At 40.9% G+C, this 21,504-nt stretch overlaps 1 protein-coding gene across 6 annotated transcripts in view; it reads left to right on the forward strand.

Annotated features, from left to right (window-relative positions):
• PPP6R3 (protein phosphatase 6 regulatory subunit 3) overlaps positions 1–21,504 on the forward strand; it is a 105,110-nt gene that overhangs the window by 27,823 nt on the left and 55,783 nt on the right. For 5 of the 6 annotated variants that reach the window (XM_080912382.1, XM_080912385.1, XM_080912386.1 and 2 more), the window contains 3 exons: positions 10,632–10,864; positions 16,083–16,269; positions 19,149–19,286. In XM_080912382.1, coding sequence (XP_080768508.1) covers positions 10,638–10,864; positions 16,083–16,269; positions 19,149–19,286 — 552 coding nt within the window. In that variant the 5' untranslated portion in view covers positions 10,632–10,637. The remainder of the gene's footprint in view (positions 1–10,631; positions 10,865–16,082; positions 16,270–19,148; positions 19,287–21,504) is intronic. The other variant, XM_080912384.1, reaches the window with a different exon arrangement.

Here is a 21,504-nt window from a genome sequence, read left to right on the forward strand (position 1 = left end):
AGTTGTGGGCTGTTTAATGGGGTTTCCACACCAGCAGACCATGTACATGACAGTAGTTCCATAGGAGTGTATTACCCAGTGACATCATGCCACCTGAGTTTGTGATGTTCTCAAAACGACAAAACTGTCTAATGGATATGCTTCTTAGACAACTCCCCTGGAAGGAGAAGCTAGCTGTTCATTCAAGTTGAACATGAATATTTGTAGAGGAACAAACTCTCATCCTTGAAATATTTGAATTAGTTGGCAAAAAAGTAAGTCTGGATTTTTCTTGGTTGTAGTCCTTTTCTTTGTTTTACTCCCAAGACTCCTTTTACCCCTCTCTGTTTTTGGTTTTTTTGTTTTGTTTTGTTTTTAAAGAGATGGAATCTCCTAATGTTGTCCAGGCTGGCTTCATCTTCCCGAACTTAAATAATTCTCCTGCTTAAGTCTTCTGAAGTAGCAGTATGTATCAACATGCCAGGCTTTGCCACTTTGCCTGGATGTATGTACATGTCATATGACAGAGGAGGTCAGAAGGCAACACTAAAGTTCCCGGAATTTTAGTTAAGAATGGTTGTGGACCACCATGTTGGTGCTGGGAATTGAACCTAGGTTCCCTAGAAGAGCAACAAGTGCTCTTAACCTCTAAAGCCATGCCCCCTCCATTATTTTATATTGTATGTATGGGTGTTTTACCTACATGTATGTTTTTGAACTACGTGTATATCTGTCATGGGCCAGAACAAAAACATCACATTCTTTGGAGTCACAGATAGTTGTGAACCACTATGTGGGTACTGAAAATTGAACCCAAGTCCTCTGGAAGAGCCAGTTCTGCTTAATTACCTCTCTGACTTCTGGGGTTTGAGTTTTTTCTTTTTTTTAAAGCATAAAATGAGCTGTACAATGAGATTTTCTGCCTCACTCACTGTTTTGTATCACACAGGTACATTTGGACTGTGTCGTGTGAGGCATCTGCTCTTTGAGCATTGTGTTTCTTAGGCAGTTAAGCATTTCACATGCTAACAGTAAGTCTGTCATTCAGTACTAAAGTGCAGTCAGGAATGTAAAGGGGAGACTAGGCTTTAACAATTTAGAAGTTTGTTGGCAGTGAGGGAGGCATGGCAGTTAGAAAAAAGCTTTGTTTGAATTGAGCCATTGCAGAATCTTCTCTGGCCCGAGTCCTTTTGGTTCAGGCTCTATTCTCTCCCATCTCTGTAGTAGTAACATAACCTCTAGAGTGAGTACTAGCTCAGCTTCAGTATGTCTGTCTAGGAAGTCATTGTCCACTAACATTCACTGATGTTTCTGAAAGTCAGAAAAGTAATGTGTGTGGTCCCTACTCTCGATGGTATGATGTCTGTTTTTCTCACTAAACTCTTGGATTGCTCTGGTTCTGCAGCAAACCTGAGCTGTGCTGTGCATTCATGCTGACCTCTTCAAGGCCTGGCCTGGCCTGGCCTTGCCCTTTCTCATTCTGCCTTCTGGTCCTCAAGGCCTGTTTGCCTGCTGCAGGGTTGCTGAAGCCTCATGAGTCTCCTTTCTATCTTTGCGATTAGATTTGGAGCACTTTCTTTCTCTCTACTATATACCTACAATATGCCTACTACCTCTTGAGTGTGGGGTCATAAGACTATATCACTTACTTATATGCCTGGTTCCACTCCTTTTTGAGGCTTATTTTTATAATGGATTCTTGTGGCAGACTGTCTTACACAGAGCATCTTTGCTGTGTGGAGGTTTTACTTCTTTTATCTGCTAAGACTTTCTGTTGACTCTTTAAGAAGTTGGTACCATTTATATTACTCCTGTAGTATTGATGCAGTGTAAATTAACATTTAAAAAGTTACATGGCAGACTTGGCTCAGCGGTTAGGAGCACTGACTGCTCTTCCAGAAGTCCTGAGTTCAAATTCCAGCAACCACATGGTGGCTCACAACCATCTGTAATGAGATCTGATGCTCTCTTCTGGTGAGTCTGACTACACCTACAGTGTATTTACATATAATAAATAAACAAATCTTTAAAAAAAGTTACATAGCTCCAGGTGTGTTTATCCCAGTCTTAGGGAGCCAGGGGTAAGTGGATCTGAGTTCAAGACCAGCCTAGTCTATAAATTGAGTTCCTGGACAGCCAGCAGAAAAATTCTGTCTCAACAGTAATAACAAAGTTACATGGATTTAATTCCTTTATTTCCTTTCTTAAAAGAAAGTAGAGATATGACAAAGCTGGTTGCTTTTGATACCTTTGAAAAATCTGTATAGGAGCCAATAAAAGTAACAGGCTGTTACTTTTATTGTTACTGAGTTTGTTCTGCCTTTTCCAAGGAAATGTCTTTTTGGCCACTCCCCTGGAATCTGGGTACTTTGGAGATGAAAGCAGGACAACATGGAGTGGGAAGTCAGCCTGGCCTATGTCTCCAGACTCTTGTTTCCTCACCACCTCCTCCCAAAAAAAGATGAGTGCATTGTATTGGAGATGGAGAGATGGCTCAGCTAATGTCTTGTGGCTGACATTCTGATTTCCATGCCTCTACTTCCCAAGGGCTAGGAGTACAGGAATGTCTTACTGTGCCTTGTCTCCCTTGACCTTTATTGGAAAAATTATTAATAACTAACTTTGCCTGTGGATCAATTGGAGGGACTAATTTAGTACTACAAGAGGATCTTTTGGTTAGTGACTGCAATAATTAGTCAGGTCTCATTGTTGCACAGTACAGTGCAGGTGACATGTGGCTCTTGAGAACTTCAAGTTGAGAAATTCAATTTGCATGTGCTATACAAGTGTAAAATATACATTAGATTTCCACAGGTTTCTTACTTTTTATTTTTGTGTGTGCATATGTGTGGCTGTGTGAGGACCATCTGGGGTGTCATTTCACAGGAACCACCTTGTTTTGAGACAAGATCTCTTGCTGCTCTGGTACTTGATACTAGGTTGGCTAGCTGTCAAGCCCCATGGATTCACCTTTCCTATGCTGGGATTATAAACTGGACTCTTTTACTTGGGTTCTGTTGTAGAAAATATTTAATCTCTGCCTGAAGTTTCTACCCTGTCCTTGTTATTTAAGTTCCCAGATGAAAGGTACGCACAACCTTTATGTTTACAATAAGCCTTAAACAACAATATAAGAGAGCAGGGCAGATACTATTCTCTATGTTGTTAGAATTTTTTTTTTTTTATAGATATCCCGAGCTATTACTATGCTTCATCTGGGCTGCTCTTAATTCTAATTGGACAGCCCAAAGGGCTATGTTCTCTTGACTCCTAACCCATGAAGGTTCCTTCCTTCTCCTCTTGTACCTTTTCATTCCTCATGGTCCTCACCAACTCCCAAGCCTGCGAAATCTAAATCCCACCTATGTCTCTTCTGCTAAGCTGTTGGTTGTTGGCATCTTTATTTGCCAATCAGAAATAACTTGGGACCAAGTTATCTCTGGGATAACCAGATTTGAAGGGTCCCCACACTTAGTATTACAATAGATGGTGAAAGAGCAAACTTTAACAGGGTTCTGTAGATTCAACTCAGATCTTCAGGCTTGTGTAATGAACAAATTTTATTTACTGAACTGTCCTCCTAGTCCTCTCTTACCTTTCTGATGTGACTACTAAAGACTTTACACTTAGATGTGGCTCACATGGTGTTTGTATTAGGTTGGTCTCACTCAGGCTAGGAGTGAAAGGAGACTTGGGATACATAGGGATGAGATTGAATTGGGGAAGTATGTGCATCCATGGTTTAAAAACATATGTAAGTGTATGTGTAATTGGAATTTCGAAATATTCCCTTCATAACACTCTTTAAAACAACGTTAAAAGTTTTGGACACATTCTGTTTTCTGAGGCTTTTTCTGTGTGTTACTTGGGAAGAAGCAGCTGCTTCTATTTCTGTATTGTTTGTTGTGTTCAGGTGCTTAGGTGACTGCAACCATTACAGCTGAAGTTCTCCTAGTAATATTTACTGCAAGCCTGGTGGTTTGCTGTAATGTTCCCTCTGGACTTGGAATCATAAGGACTACAGTGGGACTGGCTAATTCTGAAACTATGTAGACAGATTTGGCTGGGCTGGCATTTTACTGTGCAGTTTCACAGAACCCTGTGCTCAGGGCTTCCTTTAATGCTTTACTGTTGGTTTCTTGAAATCGTTACCATCTTGAGTTGATTTTGGAGATAGCATTTTTGTTTTGTGTCCAAACAGTCTTGGATATAGCTGTCCCACAGGGCAGGATATGGACTGGGAAATTAGATTGAGAACCCCACTTCTTCCTGAAGAGAGGAGTGCTCTGCCGAAGCAGAGGTCTTCAGAGGGATAATGTATTTCTTGTTATTTCTGCAGTCCATAGTTCATTCACACTGCAGTCATCAACAGTTTCTCTTTTCAGAGAAACTAGGAGCTTTTTTGATAGTATGTGTTTTAAATTTAGTATTTGGTATCATTGATACCCCCTTTGACAGTCATGTTGTGTTACTTCTATATAAACATAGTTTTTTGAATTCATGCTTTTCATGATTATATATTCAAACTCTAATTGGACAGCCTGTAGGGCTGTGTGTTCTCTTGACTGCAGTTTTTGAAAATACAGGCTAAATTGATCCTTAGTTGTCTTTTTGCATAACAGTTGATGAGCAATATCTTCCACTTATGGCATCTGATAGATAGTTAATGTGATGAGCTGCTAAGGCTTAAAGTATTGAGATGAAGTCTCAGGACTGCAAGCTTCACAGCCCTGCAGCTGGTGATAGGTTTCTGTGGATTCTTACTGGCACTGTAGAGGTACCAAAGGTGTCTTACTTAGGATTACTATTGCTGTGGTGAAACACCATGACCTAAAAGCAATTTGGGGAGAAAAGGGTTTATTTAGCTTACACTTCCATATAGCTGTTGATCATCAAAGGAAGTCAGGACAGGAACTCAAACAAGGCAGGAACCTGAAGGTAGGATCTGATGGCCTTAGAGGATGCTGCTTACTGGCCTGCTTTCTTATAGAACCCAGAACTGCCAGCCCAGGAATGGAACCGCCCATCAACTGCTAATTCAGATAATGCCTTACAGCCACATTTTATGGAGGTTTCCTTCCTTTCAGATAACTCTATGTATCAAGTTGGCATAAAACTAGCCCACACAAAGGATAGGATACTGTTGTTACTTGATGGAAGCAAGTGATTGTCAGTCCGCCATGCTTAAGTTACTTGGATGTGCTGATATTGTGTGAGCAGGACCTTACAGAGCCTATAGACTGGTATTCTCACATCTCTTGCAGATGAGGTCCACATCTCCCAGACAGTCAGTGCTGACACACTGAAATGAAAGGTTCATGTCCTAGATTGTCTTTCTGAGCCAACCTTGGTAGTATGAAACTAGTGCAACAGTTTTAATGGATCTGTAATGAAAGCCTCCATCTGAAATGAATAGGTTTATTCAAGAGATGGGTTCTTAGGCTCTTGTGTGGATAGATTGCAGTTTTCACTATGGGACAAAGAAAACCAGAGATCATCTGTGGGGTCAGGTGACTCCCTGGTGACTTACTTGCTTAAAATATCTAGTCCTTTCATGGGGAAAAACATTTTCAAACTCTTCTTGGTTCAATTTGTAAAAGAAGCCTACAATCTTGGTAAAGGGATCCTCGGTCTCCCACAAAAAACCTCACCTTGCTGTCCAGCCTTCCTAAGGGAGGTTGAGTTCCTGCTTATCCATATGTAAGTGTTACTCAGCAAAAGTGTGGATTTAAAGTATGTTCATGTGTCCTGCAAACACTTTGTTAGGTCCATGATGGGTTTATACCTGTAACCCCTAGCACTTTTCAGGAAGAGGCTTGAAGATCAGTTGAAGGTCAGCTTCAGCTACATACTAAGTTTGAGGCCACACTGGGCTGCGTGAGATTCTATCTCAACTGTTTTCTCCCTCACCACCAATATTTTTTTTATTGTTAATTCTGACTCTAGTTTTATTGCAAATCTTGGCTTGTGTTGTTGGTCTTTAAGACAAGATCCCCTGCTATGTAGCCCAGGCTAAACTAAAGCTTACAGTCTTTCGGCCTTGCCTTGCACAGTCCCTCCCTCCCGCCCTCCCTTTCTCAGATTTAGTTATTTTATGTATTGTCACTGTCTTCAAACACACCAGAACAGGGGATCAGATTTCATTACAGAAGGTTGTAAGCCACCATGTGGTTTCTGGGAATTGAACTCAGGACCTTTGGAGGAGCGGCCAGTGCTATTAACCACTCGCTGAGCCATCTCTCCAGCCCCGGGTTTGGCTTTCTAAGTGCTGTGATTATAGTCTCAGGCTGCCATCCCTGATTTTTGTTTATGTTTTTTTGAGGCAGGGTCCCTAATCAGCTGGAAATTTGCTCTGTAGATCAGCCTGGCCTCAAATTCACAGAGGCTCTGCCCATCTCTTCTTGTTTCTCAAATGTGGAAACTAAAGGTATTTACCACCATAGCCTACTAGAATAGTTATACTTTTTAAAAAGCTGCATTTTACTTGAGGAAGGGTGATTGAACTTTGTAACTGTTGTTTCTAACTTCATTTAACTTAAAAAAGGATACCAACCCAGGGACAACTACTTTACCAGTGCTGGTTGTGTCCATTCAGCTTGCTGTAGAACAGGTGATGTTTGCTAGGAGAGTTTACCATGCCTGAGTTTTGGTGAGATAGTGACGTGCGCAATTTGAAGAACATAAACTGTGTAGAAGTATATACTTCTATATTCTTAATGTGTGGTGATGAAGGAATCAATCACTTTATAATAAATGTTAAAATAATTCCTTTTCTCTGTGTTAAATTTTATGTTTAAAATAGTTTTTATTTTAGATAAATACTTCAAAAGTTTTGGGTTAGGGGGTTAGAAGCCATTATAGCCCTTCTGGACAATGGGCATATTGTTTTGAGTGGATTGTAACAGCCTGGGCAAGGATTAGGTCTCCAGGTAGCTTTCTACCATGTGTCAACTTGAGAATCAAGACCTCTTTTGTTTTTAGTTATATAAGCTTTTAGGACCATTCTGGTCATTAGCAAAGCTAAATGTAAGGTGTGTGTGTGTGGGCATTGTATGTAGGCTTTCTGATTAATGGCACAGCATAGTAGAATTTTTCATCTACCCAATACCTACCTGTGTATGCAGCTGAATGCCCTGGAGGTACTCAAGAGGGCAGAGCAGGCTAGCTGCACAGCTGCGGCAGAGCAGGTTGGGACCTTGGGGTAGATAGATGCCTGGATGGATTCAGGAGGAACTTTTTACAGGTTGGAAGACACTGCATTTTCTGTGAATGACCAGATAGTGAATACTTTTGGTTTTGTGGGCCACAGATGGATGGATGATCTCTATCACATTCCTTTCTCCAATTTCATTCTTTGCTCAAACCTAACCCTATTAAAAACTGTCAAAACCATTCTTAATTGTGTTGTGTTGGGTGTCTTTGCTAACCCATCCTGCTCTTATGTTATTATAACTAATCTTTTTTTCCCCTAAATCCTATATTTGATGCATTTCCTGACTAAGAATATGATTTGGGCAGTTTTACTTGCTGTGGGTAAATCTGCTTGATTCATAATTTAGAGCTGTAACCACAGTTTGCAGCCATCTGTAGCCTGTGTGCTCTGAGTTTTTCTTTTGATGGGCTCTTAGGCAGCCCAGGAAAATATTGAAAGATCTTTTGTTTCATAACTCTGGAGTAGTGAAGCTGTAAAAATACACTTTAAAAAAGTTGTGATTTTTAAAAGATTTACAAATAAATGAACAGCAGCTACTCTAGTAGAAGATTTTAGATAATATTGATAGTGTGACTTTGTGCCCCTAAACAAGGACAACCTCTCCCTTTTCTCTTTGGGAATATAAAAAAGAAAACCTCTCCTTGTCCCCCCCCCCATTCATTCATTCATTCATTCATTCATTCATTCATTCATTCATTCACCGGACAACTCACATTTTATTCTGTCTTGACTGGTGTACATTAGGAGTGGGCAGCTGGAAACTAGTGTCAGGGCAGAACTGAACAGGTCGTGGGAAATATGGCTGCCTTTGGCACATAGACTGGATAACCATACATTGGCTGAAAGTTGGAAGACAGGATGGTAAAAAAAAAAAAAAGCACAAACCTACCACCGCACAGAAACTATGTCTGAATTCTGTAGTGTGTTAGGGAGTAACATGCAACCCTAAAAATATGGAACGCTTCATGAATTTTTGCGTGTCATCCTTGCACAGGGGCCATGCTAATCTTCTCTGTATCGTTCCGATTTCAGTATATGTGCTGCCGAAATGAGCACCCCCTTCCTTTTTAAAAATTAATTTATTTTTATTACATGAAAATTGATGTTTTGCCTTTATGTATGTTTGTGTGAGGGTGTCTGATCCCTTAGAACTGGAGTTACAGACAGTTGTGAGCTCCTGTGTGGGTGCTGGGAAATGAACCTAGATCCAACTCTCTATTGTGCCCTTCCCCTTTTCTTCTTTCCCTTTGCTTGTAAGAACATGTATGACCAAGCCAGCTCAGTCAGCAGGTTCTCTAGTGCAGGAGTGAGGATTAAAAACAAAAAATACAACTAAACGACATTGTAGTATGACCCCAGCCAGTTCTGAGGCTGAGGTGGGTTTATTTTTTTCCTAGTCTGCTTTTATGCCATTTTAATTATATGCAAGTAATAAGGTCAGTTTTAGGTTAAGGAAAACAAGCAAGACAATAAACACAAATAGTCAAGGAACACGCAAGAGGCAATAAAGTCCTGTGATCACTGTTTCTAAGGGCTTATCAATATCTGAGTCTACTTCTCTGTCCTAGCCCAAAGTCACATTATTGACCAAAGCCTACTTCTTTGTTCTAGCCTAAAATCAGATTCCTGCCTGAGCTTACTTCCCTGTCATGGCCTAATGTCAAATTCCTGCCTGAAGTAGCCCTACTTCATGTCCTGGCCCAATGTCAGATTTTCTGCCAAGTGACCCCAAAAGCTCTCTACACATGGAGATATTGGTGAGCTTTTCTGGTGGTAGTCCTGTCAGGATGTACTTGACTGGGTGGGTGGCTAAGCTGTAGCTGATGGAGAACTTTTGTTTGGGCACATGGTAGCCTTGTGACTTACCACACTCTCAAGGGAGTCTCTCTGAGTTGTTCAGAGGCTAACATACCTTGAGTGGTTCTGTTGCTGTGGGGGCCTGTGCTGGATGACTGCATCTTGTTACTACTTTCTGGTTAGAAGTGGCCTTTGAGACCTCCTTCACATTCCATATGAGTAACAAATGAGTGCATTGAAGAACAGGCATTTCATTTCATGGTTGTGGGCATGGAGACCAAGTTGAGGAAAGACTATATATAAAGTGTTGTTGGAGGTTGACTGTCAGTCGTTTCTTTTAGTGACTTCAATAATTAAATTCTGGTTTAGTTCTTTTCTGGTACTTTGTGACCTCAGACTTTTAGCTAATGAACTCACCTGCAGCTTTACAGTGGGGATTCATGCTCTCTGTAATAAAGAAAGTTCTGGTTATGTCTCTTTATTTGTCATTTTTTGCTGAAGATGGCAATTCTCTGAAGTATCTATTCTTCCTTCAAAAAAAGAGTTGCTTTCTGTCTCTGTCTCCGTTTCTGTCTCTGTTTCTCAGTTTCTCTGCCGGCCTGCCTCCTTCCCTCCTCCCCTCCTCCCCTCCAGTTTGCCCTTAACCCAGGCTATACTTGAGCATGCAGTAATTTTCTTGTTTCAGCTTGCCAAATGGTAGAATGTGAGGTATGAAATATTTTTTGCTTAAAAAAGTATTTAAATTAATGGCAACATGCTTGTGGAGGTTAGAAGACAACTTGGAAAAGGCTAGTTCTTTCCACCTTAGAGTTTGTGGATCAAACTCTGGTCTTCAGGCTTGTCAGCAAGCTCCTTTCCTGCTGAGCCACAGTGTCCTCCCTCAGCATTCTTTTTGTTTGTTTTGTGTTTTTGAGACAGGGCCTCTGTATAGAATTCTTGTGATCACTATGTAGACCTGGCCATCCTCAGACACACAGAGACCCTTTCATATCTTACTCTAGAGTGATGGGATTAAAGGTGCAGGCTACTGTGCCTAGCCAGCATAAAAATTCTTAAAGTATGAATGAATTACTTTTCCTCTTACTTTTTTTTTTGGGGGGGGTGGAGGTGACAGATTCTTGCTGTGTGGCTCAGGCTGGCCAAGAACTTGTGATCATTCTGCCTCACTCTCACAAATTTTAGAATATTGGGTATGTGCCAGCCTGGCTTGGATGAATTATTTTTACAGGTTAAAATCCTTCCAAGCTCTTGTATTCAGCATTTTCAACATTTTAGTCAACTAAAAATATTTTCTGGGATGGAGTGATAACATCTAATTTCGGTTCCCAGTACCCACTTGTGGCTCATAAACATCTGTTACCTCCAGTTCTAGAGCATCCACCAACCTCTTCTGGCTTCCATGACCATTCCATGCAGGTCATGTAGAAAGCTAATAAATAAATTCTTTAAAGATTTTTTTTTTTAAGAAAGAAAAAATACTGCCAGTGTTACTCATTAAATCATTTTGTCGGTTCATTGTGAAACTGCTTTATTTTTGTGCCAATGCCAAGTTGGCATTGTAGATCAAAATTGAACTGAAATTCAGTTTGTAGAAAATTAGTAAAGCCAGAATTTTATGAAAATCTTTCTTTATCTTGTTTAGAACAGCATGTTTTGGAAATTTGATCTTCACTCATCATCCCACATAGACACACTTCTAGAGAGAGAAGATGTAACATTGAAGGAGCTAATGGACGAGGAGGACGTCTTACAGGAATGTAAAGCACAGAACCGCAAGCTCATAGAGTTTCTGTTAAAAGCAGAATGTCTGGAAGACTTAGTCTCGTTCATTATAGAAGAGCCACCTCAAGACATGGATGAGAAGATCCGATACAAGTAAGAAAATGGCGTCTTTACCTTAGGGTGGGGTAGAAAATGGTTACGTTTGCTGTTTAAGAATTCCCTAGAGCCACTATTAGCTATTGACAAGTTAAGATAGTCAAGTGCTACATGCTTTATGGGGCGCATAATCGATTCTAGAGCCAACTCCAGTGAGTCACAGGCATCTAAAATGTTCTGAATCTTTGTCAGAAGTACAACTTGCTTTATAATTAACAAACAAGCTTCTTATATTAGTAAAACATTCAAGTGTCTTCTTCACTTTCCAGATAGGAAGCCAGAAGTCTATGACCAGATAAGATTGCCTTAAGGTTTAGTCAGAGCTTGGCTTTTAAGAGCATTGCTCAAATATTAAGGTTAGCCCCTCCTTGCGTGAGTTTTAGGTATGGGTTGCATGGGTCTTGGTGAACAGCAGTAAAGCTATATTTAAGCAGGAAATGACATAATAAAACAGAGTGGGTTTACCTACTGTGGCTAGTTCAATTGAATCTGCATATAAACAGCATGGCACAGTAAATGAGAGTCCTTTAATGTTGTCACTTCTCTGGGAACACTGAGCATGTTCATGGGCACATTAATAATTGGGGTTGCAGTTATTTCCATAGCCAACATTGTTAAAGTGGTCCACATTCTTCACACTGGAAATAAACTTCAGAAACAAACTTACTTCGGTTATGATCCATTAAGTAGACACCAGAGTACCAGGAATCGTGGTTTTAAAAGCTGCCTTTTCTGCCTCTTATTGAGATTTTTCCCCACACTGTCAGCAGAGTACTTCTTGATGCCTTTAAAGTTATTGGTGCTTGGATTCTCAAGATTCTGTTCTCCACTAGCCTTCAAATTTAATACTCAACAATCATTGGAGACTGATGTCTTATAAAGGAAGAAAAACATGTATAGCATAAAAATACACACGTCTCTGTTCTCTTAAACACTTTGCTGCTTTGGAATTCCTTCCACAGTGCTAACATATAAGTTAGATAGAGCTTATCCAGGTCAGAAGTGGAGGTGATATGGTAATAGGTCCAGAATAGTGGGCCTGCAATCAAGCCACCTGGAGTGGTGTGGCCCTCTCTTTATGTAAGCTGTGAGCAGACAAGTGGTTTCCCTTCTTGGGTTTGTCTTCACATTCTGGATGAAATTACTTGTTCTAATGCCACATGCTTTGTGAAGTGCTTACTTACTGAAAGAAAAGGCTGCTGTATGTATCTGAAAGCTTGGCAGTGATGCTGCTTTGTGTTGCTGTGTTGTGTGTAAGACTGCAAAAGCAGGTACCCTCTCTCACACAGCCCCCTGGATGTACTGGATGGTCCCATTTGGAGGAGCAGTAGTTGAGTTGGATGGACCAGTACTTTTATCTGCTATGCCTCTGGCCCAGGCAAGGCCACTATTGGGGTGTACTTTGGGTGACCTGAGCCATCTATATTAGCATGGAGGGCTTTTTAGAAGGAATCTGAGGCTTTTTTAGGGTTAAGATAGATCGTTGTGGTCTGGGCGAGTCAGAGTAAGATGTAAACCACAGCTTGTCAGAGAAGAAAGCAGGCTAGGACAGTTGGTGGGTGAAGGGATTCTGGAGGAAGCCTTTGCTTGGAGCCATGCAGGAATTGAGCTAATTGTCATTGTAAGTGTTTGACAAGGTACAGCCAGGCCAAAGGTGTGTGTCTTCACAAGTGTTCTAAAGTGCATGAGTGTTTTGTATACCCTAAGTGTAACAACATGGCAGCCTCATGACTGGAGGTGAGCCAGAAGAAAAAGGAACAGGGTCGAGGTCAAAACATCCTCGAAAATAAGCCATCTAAGGTTTTGAGCCCTGACTGTTCATGTGCCCTGACTGTTGTTCCTTGTTCACTCTGCCCACTCTGAGGGTCTAGGCATTGGGGGACTGGAGTAGAAAGGAAAGGTGAGTTAAGAAGCTGGTAGCGATCAGCATAGAAAGGTCTCAGTAATCTATTTGGGTTAGAATCTAGACATATAAAATGAAGTTGGAACAGAAGGGCCACCTTAGTGTGAGGTCAAGAGGGAAGGTTGTGAAGGAAGTACAGTTGGAGTTTTACCTAGGATAACTGAAGGTGGAGTAGCTGTAACATTAAGGATAGATGTCTAGGGAAAGGTAGGTCGGGCATTTGGCTTCAGCCTTGTCAAGTTTGAGATGCCTGGTTAGTATGGAATAGAGACAGGGAATCAGCAGGTGGATGGGTGCCATGTGAAGGTATGGAGTTAGCTGAGGTCACCTGTGGAACTGATAGAAGCTATTAACTGTTTCAGGATTTCACACAGGGACTCAGGAGTAGCCAGGGCAAGAGGAAAACAGGTAGTGGCTACTATCCAGAAAACCATTGAAGAAAGGCTTCAAGGAGGAAAGAGAGCATGATCAGAAACTGCTGCCGTATGAATCCCCAAGTTTGCAATATGCCAGTATCAATCCCATTGATTTGGGTCCTAAGAGCCTGGCTGAAAGAGTTCTGAAGAAGAGTGAAAGACATGCCAAGACATCTCCTTCAGGTCACTTTTCAGCAAGAGAGCAAGAGAACACATGGTAGCCAAAGGCAGACATAGAAGTGAAGGTGTTTTATTTGTTTTCCTAAATAGAAGGAATGGTGATCTTAGTGTACACTGTCAGGAATGATGCAGTAAATAGGATGTCAGCCAAAGGAGTGGGCTTTCTAGTATAAGGCCCTGTGCTATAGCACATAGGAGGAATTAGCAAACTTTCTGCAGTTTATCCTAGAACAGGGCTTCTCAGCCTGTGGCTCATGACCTTTTTGGGGTACAGATGACCCTTTCATAGTTTCCTAAGACCATTGGAAAACAGGGTTTTTTTTTACATTAGGATTCATAATAGTAGCAAAATTACCTTTATGAAGTAGCAACAAAAGTAATTTTATGGTTGGGGGTCACCACAGCATGAGAAACTATATTAAAGGGTACCAGGATCAGGAAGGTTGACCACTGTCCTAGAAAACAGAGAGTAAAGTTGCAGTCACTCATTAAACACCTTTTGATGCTAGCCTCCTCATCATGTGTTTCAAGCCTACAAACTGAGGGAAAAGGACAGTGTACCCCTGGAAAGTAGACAAGGCAGGACGTTACCCTTGTATGAATTTCATAGCTGCAGATGTAGCCACTGTGTATTTCTGTCCCTAGGTAGTGGTTACAGTAGAGAAGTCTGCTGTGGCATTGATGAATGCCTGTTTTACAGTATAGGGGAGACCAATGGAGCAGAACCTTCCAGAAGACAGCTGTTGGGTAGTGGAGTCAACATGCCTACATACCTGCAATTCTGTTTCCTTTTCTGTCTTCCTCCTGAATTTTTTGTTTTGTTTGTGTTTGTTTGTTTTGAGATAGTCTCAAGTCTCATGCTGTTTATCCAGTTTTACCTCAGCCCCTTTTGGGTACAGTGCTTACCTGCTTGCCTTGGATACCTTCACATGTGTCACACACGCCAGCCCATAGTCTTTTCCTCTGTTGTGTATCATATGGTCACTGTGATTGTTTTGTCTCCTCTTTAACCTGATCAGCCTTTGAGCTTGTCATTCCCGTGAATAACCTGGGCTACTGCCTGACGGGTTGATGGAAGAATATGTAGAACAGAGAAGGGAACTGTGGGTAGATACAGTGCTGCCTGATGAGTCTCTTTTAGTCTCCCATGATGAGAGGTAGCTGGCAGTTCAGAGAACATGGAGAACATATTACTGCCTGATTTTCAGAGTGAGTGGTCTGGCTGTCAGAGACAAACATGGTTGAGGTTGCAGGTTTTTATGGAGTTGTGAGGAGTTATATGTGGTAGCCTACTGAGTGAGATCACAGTAAAGAATGACAAGTGGCTGGGTTCTTGAATGTCCCTAGCCTCACAAGATCCTGGATTGTTCTAAATGGTTTAAAGATGTTACTTACTAATTCTATTAGTATTACTATGACCTAGCCAGCCTCCAGTTATCAAAGCAGAGTCCTAAGGATTTTTAAAATCAGCTTTAGCCCAATTATTAGGCAAATTACCCCTAATCTATTTTTCTATAGGCTAGACTGTTAATTCTCCAGCTGTTTTCCCCAAGTACTTCTTTTTGAGTCTTGCTTGGGTTATTTCTGCTCCATCAGTTCATCCTCAGGGCATTTCATTCAGCCACAAGCAATTGGTCCATCACATCTAATGGAGACCTCCTGTTCTCTCCTTCGTCTGTCTTCTTTTTTCCTCCTTTCTTTCCTTGTGGTCCCTACTTGTTATCCCTAGTCCAGTAACTGAGCCCCGCCTACCTCTATTCTCCTCAGTAATTGGCTAGAGCTCCATTTACTTAACCAATAGCTTTAAATTGGGGAGCAAGGTTTATACAACAAAGTGTTATACATGAGAATCTGCTCATCACTGGCAACCAGATCTTGGGGTTCAGAATTTAGCATTTGAATACACAGTACCAGAGCAACCCCTAACAGAAGGCTCTTTTCTGAAGGTGTGTGTAGCATTCTTTCCTCAGGCTGGAGTCCTGTTTACCCCTTCTGTATACCATGCTAGGTGTTTTGTTTAGATATGGTAAAGACCGAAAATTTGTTAGCTTATCAGAATTTTATCATACCACTTGTAACCCACCTAAACTGAGAAGTGGCCTGCTCATGTACCTACAGCAGGCTCACGTCATTGCCACAGCTGTGGATACTAGTTTCCTGGAATCCAGACACCCTTAACTTGTCTCAGCTTGCCACTTCTCTGTCCACACAGACTGTGTCAGGACACTGCACCCTCACTGAGAAATTCTTCTGTTAAAATGTGGCATACTTGGCTTTTGAATCCTATTCGTGCACTGTAGTTGTGTTAAAACAAATTATTTTTTTAAAAAAGATTTATCTGTTTATCATATATGAGTGCTCTGTCTTCATACACACCCAGGAATCAGATCCCATTACAGATGGTTAATGGGTCCATGTGGTGCTGAAACTAGAACTCAGGACCTCTGGAAGAGCAGCCAGTGCTCTTAACCTCTGAGTCATCTCTCCAGCCCAGAAACAAATTCTTATTAACATTTAATCTAAAGGCAATTTTTTAGACAAAGTAGAAAATGTCTTTTAACTTAGAGGTTAGATGGAATGGATTGAAGGTGTTTTTAATTCCTTGTAGATGAATTTGATGATTTGATAGAAATTTAGGAGACCTTCCTGGTGTGTGCTGTACATAATATGATAAACTGTTTCCATTAGATGATAATGTAATGTCCTGTTCTTCTAGGTATCCAAATATATCTTGTGAGTTGCTCACATCTGATGTCTCCCAGATGAATGATAGACTGGGGGAAGATGAGTCCTTGCTAATGAAATTGTATAGCTTCCTCCTAAATGAGTCCCCCTTGAACCCACTACTCGCCAGTTTCTTCAGCAAGGTGCTAAGTATTCTTATCAGCAGAAAACCAGAACAGGTAAATACTGTTTCCAAAGGTAAGTATCTGGGCTGTGTATCCCTAGGGTGATACCAGGAACCTTTGCTGCAGTGTTCCTGAAGTCCATTTTCTACAAGAGAGTGTGTTGTAGGTCTTTAGCAGTCTGAGCAACCTGGTTTACACATTAAAGACTATTTCTCCTTTGACATACACTTGGAAGGGCTTCAGCTCTGTTTGTTAGCATTCTTTGATTTCTTCTAGACACGTAATCAGAATCATCTTTGTGAGAGTAGCAGGTTGAATCTGAGTACATTATCTAGTGACCCTTTGGATTTAGTAGTTGGCTTAGCTGTTCTCAAATAATGATCTTGAGAAAAGCTAGAGTCAGGTATTCCTGAAAATGAAGCTGACTAGTGCTTGCTATACAGTGGTCATTTATTTTAGCTTCACTAAAATACACACCTCAATATTCTTGACACCTGTTTTTCCCTCCTAATTCAGAGTTATGTGGAAATGCCATTTCCCAAGGAGTGGTTCACCAAGTGTGACCTTTGGATCAGTGTCACCATCATCACCTGAGACCTATTTTTTTAAAGCACTGCATGTTCTTGATTCCTCCCCCTGCTTTGCAGGGGGTCTTGACAGTAAGGGTTTTAGTGCATTTTTCAGTTAACAATGTTGCTTGTTGGAATTGGAGAACCATTGCTCTAGTGGATATTGTTGTGAAAGGGTGCAAGAGCTCACTTCCAAGAATCAGCTAGAGCAGCAGATGCTGAGTGCAAGCTGACAGATTATCAGTTGCAGCAAGCAGAGGTGAACATGGTCAAGCCAGTCAGACCTGGTGTTCTTGATGGTGGAACTAGTCTTCAGTTACTTACTTGGTCTTGTTCTGCGGTCAGCACACATGAAAGGACTGAAATTATTTTGGGCCCATTATGTTCTGTTCTTTGTTAAGGCTGGATCCATGTTCTATTTTAGAAAGATGGTGTTCATTTTGTTCAGATAAGGTTTTTATTTGAATAAGGCAACTTTCCCAAGTTCGATCCTTTGCCTCGAGTTACGATCCCCAAGTTATGGTTTTAGTAGTGTAGATTGTTTCTCATTCTATCCTCCACATAGAAATCAAAGTATTATTGGCAGTTGCAAACCATCCCATACCCTGGCACAGTTAGTTCAGAGATAGGTACCTCCATTAAAAAGGCATGGTTCATTATGTTTTTATCCTTACATTTGCTGTTGAGACCTAAGCTGTGATTTCTGGTGTATATAAGATAAACCATGAAAAAATATGGAAGACTTTCTGAGTCTCTATGTTATTGACATTAGGGCTCAAAGTCAGTTCTATTATCTGTCTGATAATGATGATGTATGTTCAGTTGAATCCTGAATGAAGAGTCCTAACACCTGGTTGTTCTTGTTTCTCCAGCTAGGATCTCTTGGATGATGATGGGAGTACAGCAGTGTTACTTGTGTAGCTGCTTTTGTCAAAAGACAAAAGCTTGTTTCCTGTTGTTTGGTAGTGTTAGTTGGGACTTAGGCACTGCCAGTGAAGTCATAAATGCACAGTCACATGGCTTAACTAGCCTTTAGAACAGGGTGTTCAACTGTTATTAACAGTTATTAACAACAAAACCTAAAGCATAGACCTTGTGGTTCATGCTGTATTGTTCACAGCACCAGCTAAGGTTTGTGCCTGTGGGCTGTAGGAACAGTTTCTGCTATGAAATTGTGGGGTAGTTTGGCCACGTGTGACTTTTTCCTCTTCTCATCCTTTCTTTCAAAGACTTCTGTAGGAATCAGCTGTGAATGGCATGGCTGCATGGCTGCCACTCCTTGAAGAGGTTCATCTAGTTGTCTACACAAACAGTGCACTGACTCACTTTGAAGTTACTTGGCAGTTGTAGTTCTAGCTGTTTTGGCTGTTAAGCTTCTTTGTGCAGCTCAGCAGAAGTCCTGTGACTCTAATAGCATGCAGATCTGAGTTTAACTCCCAGGACAGTTTCCTTTTAGTTGTAGGAGAGCCTAGGATTTCTCATCTAGAACAATAAATCTTCACCTTCCAGGGCTTAGTGAAAAATTTTGGCAAAAAAAACTTGCGAAGCTCTCCTAGGATGTGTGGTGGGTTTTAGTAATAGATGCTGTGGGCTCTGGGCTCACAGACACAGATAAGACATAGGAAGCTGTGCAGGACAGAGCATCCTTTTCATTTGTAGGTTTTTCCCACTCAGCACGGCCCCCTCTTCCCAACCTCTTGTTAGTCACACATGCAGCAGTGCAGCCTAAATCACCTAGTGGACCAGGCAAGTTAGCTACTTAGAAACATCTTTGCTTTGAATCTCCCTTTGTTTTTAATATTAGATATTTTAAGTCGAATAGGATTGTTTCATAAAGTAGTATATATATATATTTAAATGTTTTATGTATATGGGTGTTTTGTCTACATGTATGTGCACCATATATATGTCTGGTGCCTACAGAGGCCAGAAAAGGGTATTGAATCCCCTGGAACTGGAGTCACAGGTGGTTGTGAGCCACCACATGGGGCTGGGAATTGAACCTGGGTCTTCTATAGGAACAGCCAGTGCTCTTAATTGCTGAACCATCTCTAATAGACTGTTCTTTACCTGTTTGCAGGGTTGTGGGGGTTTTTAATACCTGTTCTTAGAGAATGAACAATGAAAATAAATGAAAGGCAAAGTTTAGGTGGCTTTATTTGTAATGGAGATGCCTGTTGATTTAGGAGATGACTTTATTTAAGGGTTTTGAATTTAATATTGCAATTGGTTGCCAGATTTACTATGTATTTGCTGATTCAGTAACTGCCTGTTCTTAAGTTGATTGGCAGGATTTGATGAATGTAGGTAACTCTATGTATGTCTCAAGTTATGCATCTTTCAGTTTTATTTGTTTTTCTTTAGATTGTGGATTTCTTGAAAAAGAAGCGTGATTTTGTGGATCTGATTATAAAGCACATAGGAACTTCTGCTATCATGGATTTGTTGCTCAGGCTCTTGACATGTATTGAGCCTCCACAGCCTAGGCAAGATGTTCTGAATGTGAGTAGAGATTTGAACTACTGGGGGTGCTGTTTTATGTTGGTTCTTGGGCTCCTGTGTGCTGGGGGAATCCTATAGAATGAGGGGGTTCTGGGGATGAGGCAAGAAGGTGGTTGTTCCCAAACAGAAAAGATTCAGATTTTTATTTATTTTATTTCTTTGAGATTGGTCTCTCCTTGTGACCCTGACTGTCTTGGAACTCATGGCTCCTCTCAAACTCAGCGATAAGGCTCTATACCTCCCAAGTGCTGGAATTAAAAGCATGTACAACCACACCCAACTGACATTCAGACATTATAGGACTAGGGCTCTGGATGCTTAGATCCCTAGATCTATCAGATACTGTGCTATTTGCCCTTTGCTGATTGCTTTGTTACATTGACAATGACTGAATTGAGAATTTGTCCTAAAGCTGAGTCTAGATATAAGCAGATCAAGGCATTCTTAAGAGTGTGCCTCTTATGGGAGGTTCAAACAGGAAGATTGGTGATACATGAAAAGGGCTTGCTTATACGTTCAGACAAATTTAAGATATGTGCTTCGAGTAGATAGATGCCTTAAGTGAAAATGGACTCAGGAGGTTTGAATAATCCCGGGTATAAGGGGTCCTTGGCTGTGCCCCTCACCCCACTTAGCCCTGCCTTCTAGAACCATGCCTTGGTTCTAGATCCTCATTCTCTTGTGGTTGTACATGCCTATATTGCCAGAACTCTGTAAGTTGAAGCAGGAGAATTTTAAGTACTAGATAGCTTGGGCCACATGACATCCTGTCTCAAAAAGAAAGAAAACCTGTATCTCATTGAAAAAGAGTTTTGTTTGAAATTCTAGTTTTAAAGATTTAAGGGACCAAACTGAGAAAGAGGGTCTATGAAGGGAAGGTTTGCTGGGGATTATCCACTGCAGGGTACACATTGCTAAAATGCCCCGTCATGTTTGCTTTATTTGATAGGTCAAGGTGACTTAGGTAACCAGCTAAGTACTACAAGCTGGTGCCCTGGGACTTGCAGGGCAAGGCTTCAGATAGAGGCACCTTGCTTCTTTTGTGTGTCTCTGTAGATCTGGGTCTTTTCTCAAAAGGGATTCAAGATTTTGGGAAAAGGCTGTTAGAGCAAGAGGAATAATGAGTTGGTACACAGTGAAGTGTGGTTTGCTGTAATATGTCTATCCCTCTGGTTACTTCTGAGTTGAAAAGTTTAGAGCTTATTTCTTATTTAGAGGTATACTTTGAGGGAGAGCTGTGTGCTTAGTAATGGGAGAGCAGGTTTGTGAGGAATTTTTTAAAGTCTTTTTCTTTTTTCTTTTAAGATTTGTTTGTTTACTTATTTATTTTATGTATATGAGTGTTCTATTTTCATGCACACCAGAAGAGGGCATCAAATTCCATTACAGATGGTTGTGAGCCACCATGTGGTTGCTGGGAATTGAACTCAGGACCTCTGGAAGAGCAGTCAGCATTCTTAACTGCTTAGCCATCTCTTCAGCTCCTTAAAGTCTTTAAATAAATAGCTATGCAGAGGATAGAAGTTCAAAACTGGTTAGCTCACCAAATGTCCTGGCCTTTCTGGTGGTCAGGAGTCATGTACTCTAGGGCATTGCTGTTACAGAGTGGCCTCAGGTAATATTGTGGGGGAATTTCATTCCATACCCAGTAATTTCTGGGAGATTTATAAAATTAGATTTTAGGTTTATGAAAATGTTAAACGTATTTATAAAATAGATCTTAAGGGCTAATAAGATGGCTCAGTGGGTAATAGCACCTGTTTTAAGCCTTTTTATTTGAGTTCTATTCCCAGAACCAACAAGATGTAAAGAACCCACTCCTACAGGACAGCCTCTGTCATGCACACATGTGCTGTGGTGCTTCCTCTCTCGTGCACACACACACACCCCGATTAAATGTAATAAAACATAGCAGTTGGGTGGCTTCTGTTATACACCTGCCCCTTAGTATTTGTATTGCTCTTTGCTGTGCTTTTTGTGAAGAGCCAGAAATAGCTTCAGGGGTTTGTCTCTCTGCCTTTATCAAGTTGTATTTGGTTTCTTGCCCTAAACCTCATTCTCTTCAACCTTTGGAGGTCAAGTGTCATTTCTCAGTACTTAACTGCCTTTTATTTTAGGGTTTTTTGGTTCTTTAGGGAACTGATATTAAGCTTGCTGGTTTGTCCATTATCATTATTATTTTTTCACTCTGATTCCTTCTGTGTTTTTGTACATTGAA

The sequence above is a fragment of the Micromys minutus genome (assembly GCF_963924665.1).
Source record: "Micromys minutus genome assembly, chromosome: 2".
NCBI lineage: Eukaryota > Metazoa > Chordata > Mammalia > Rodentia > Muridae > Micromys > Micromys minutus.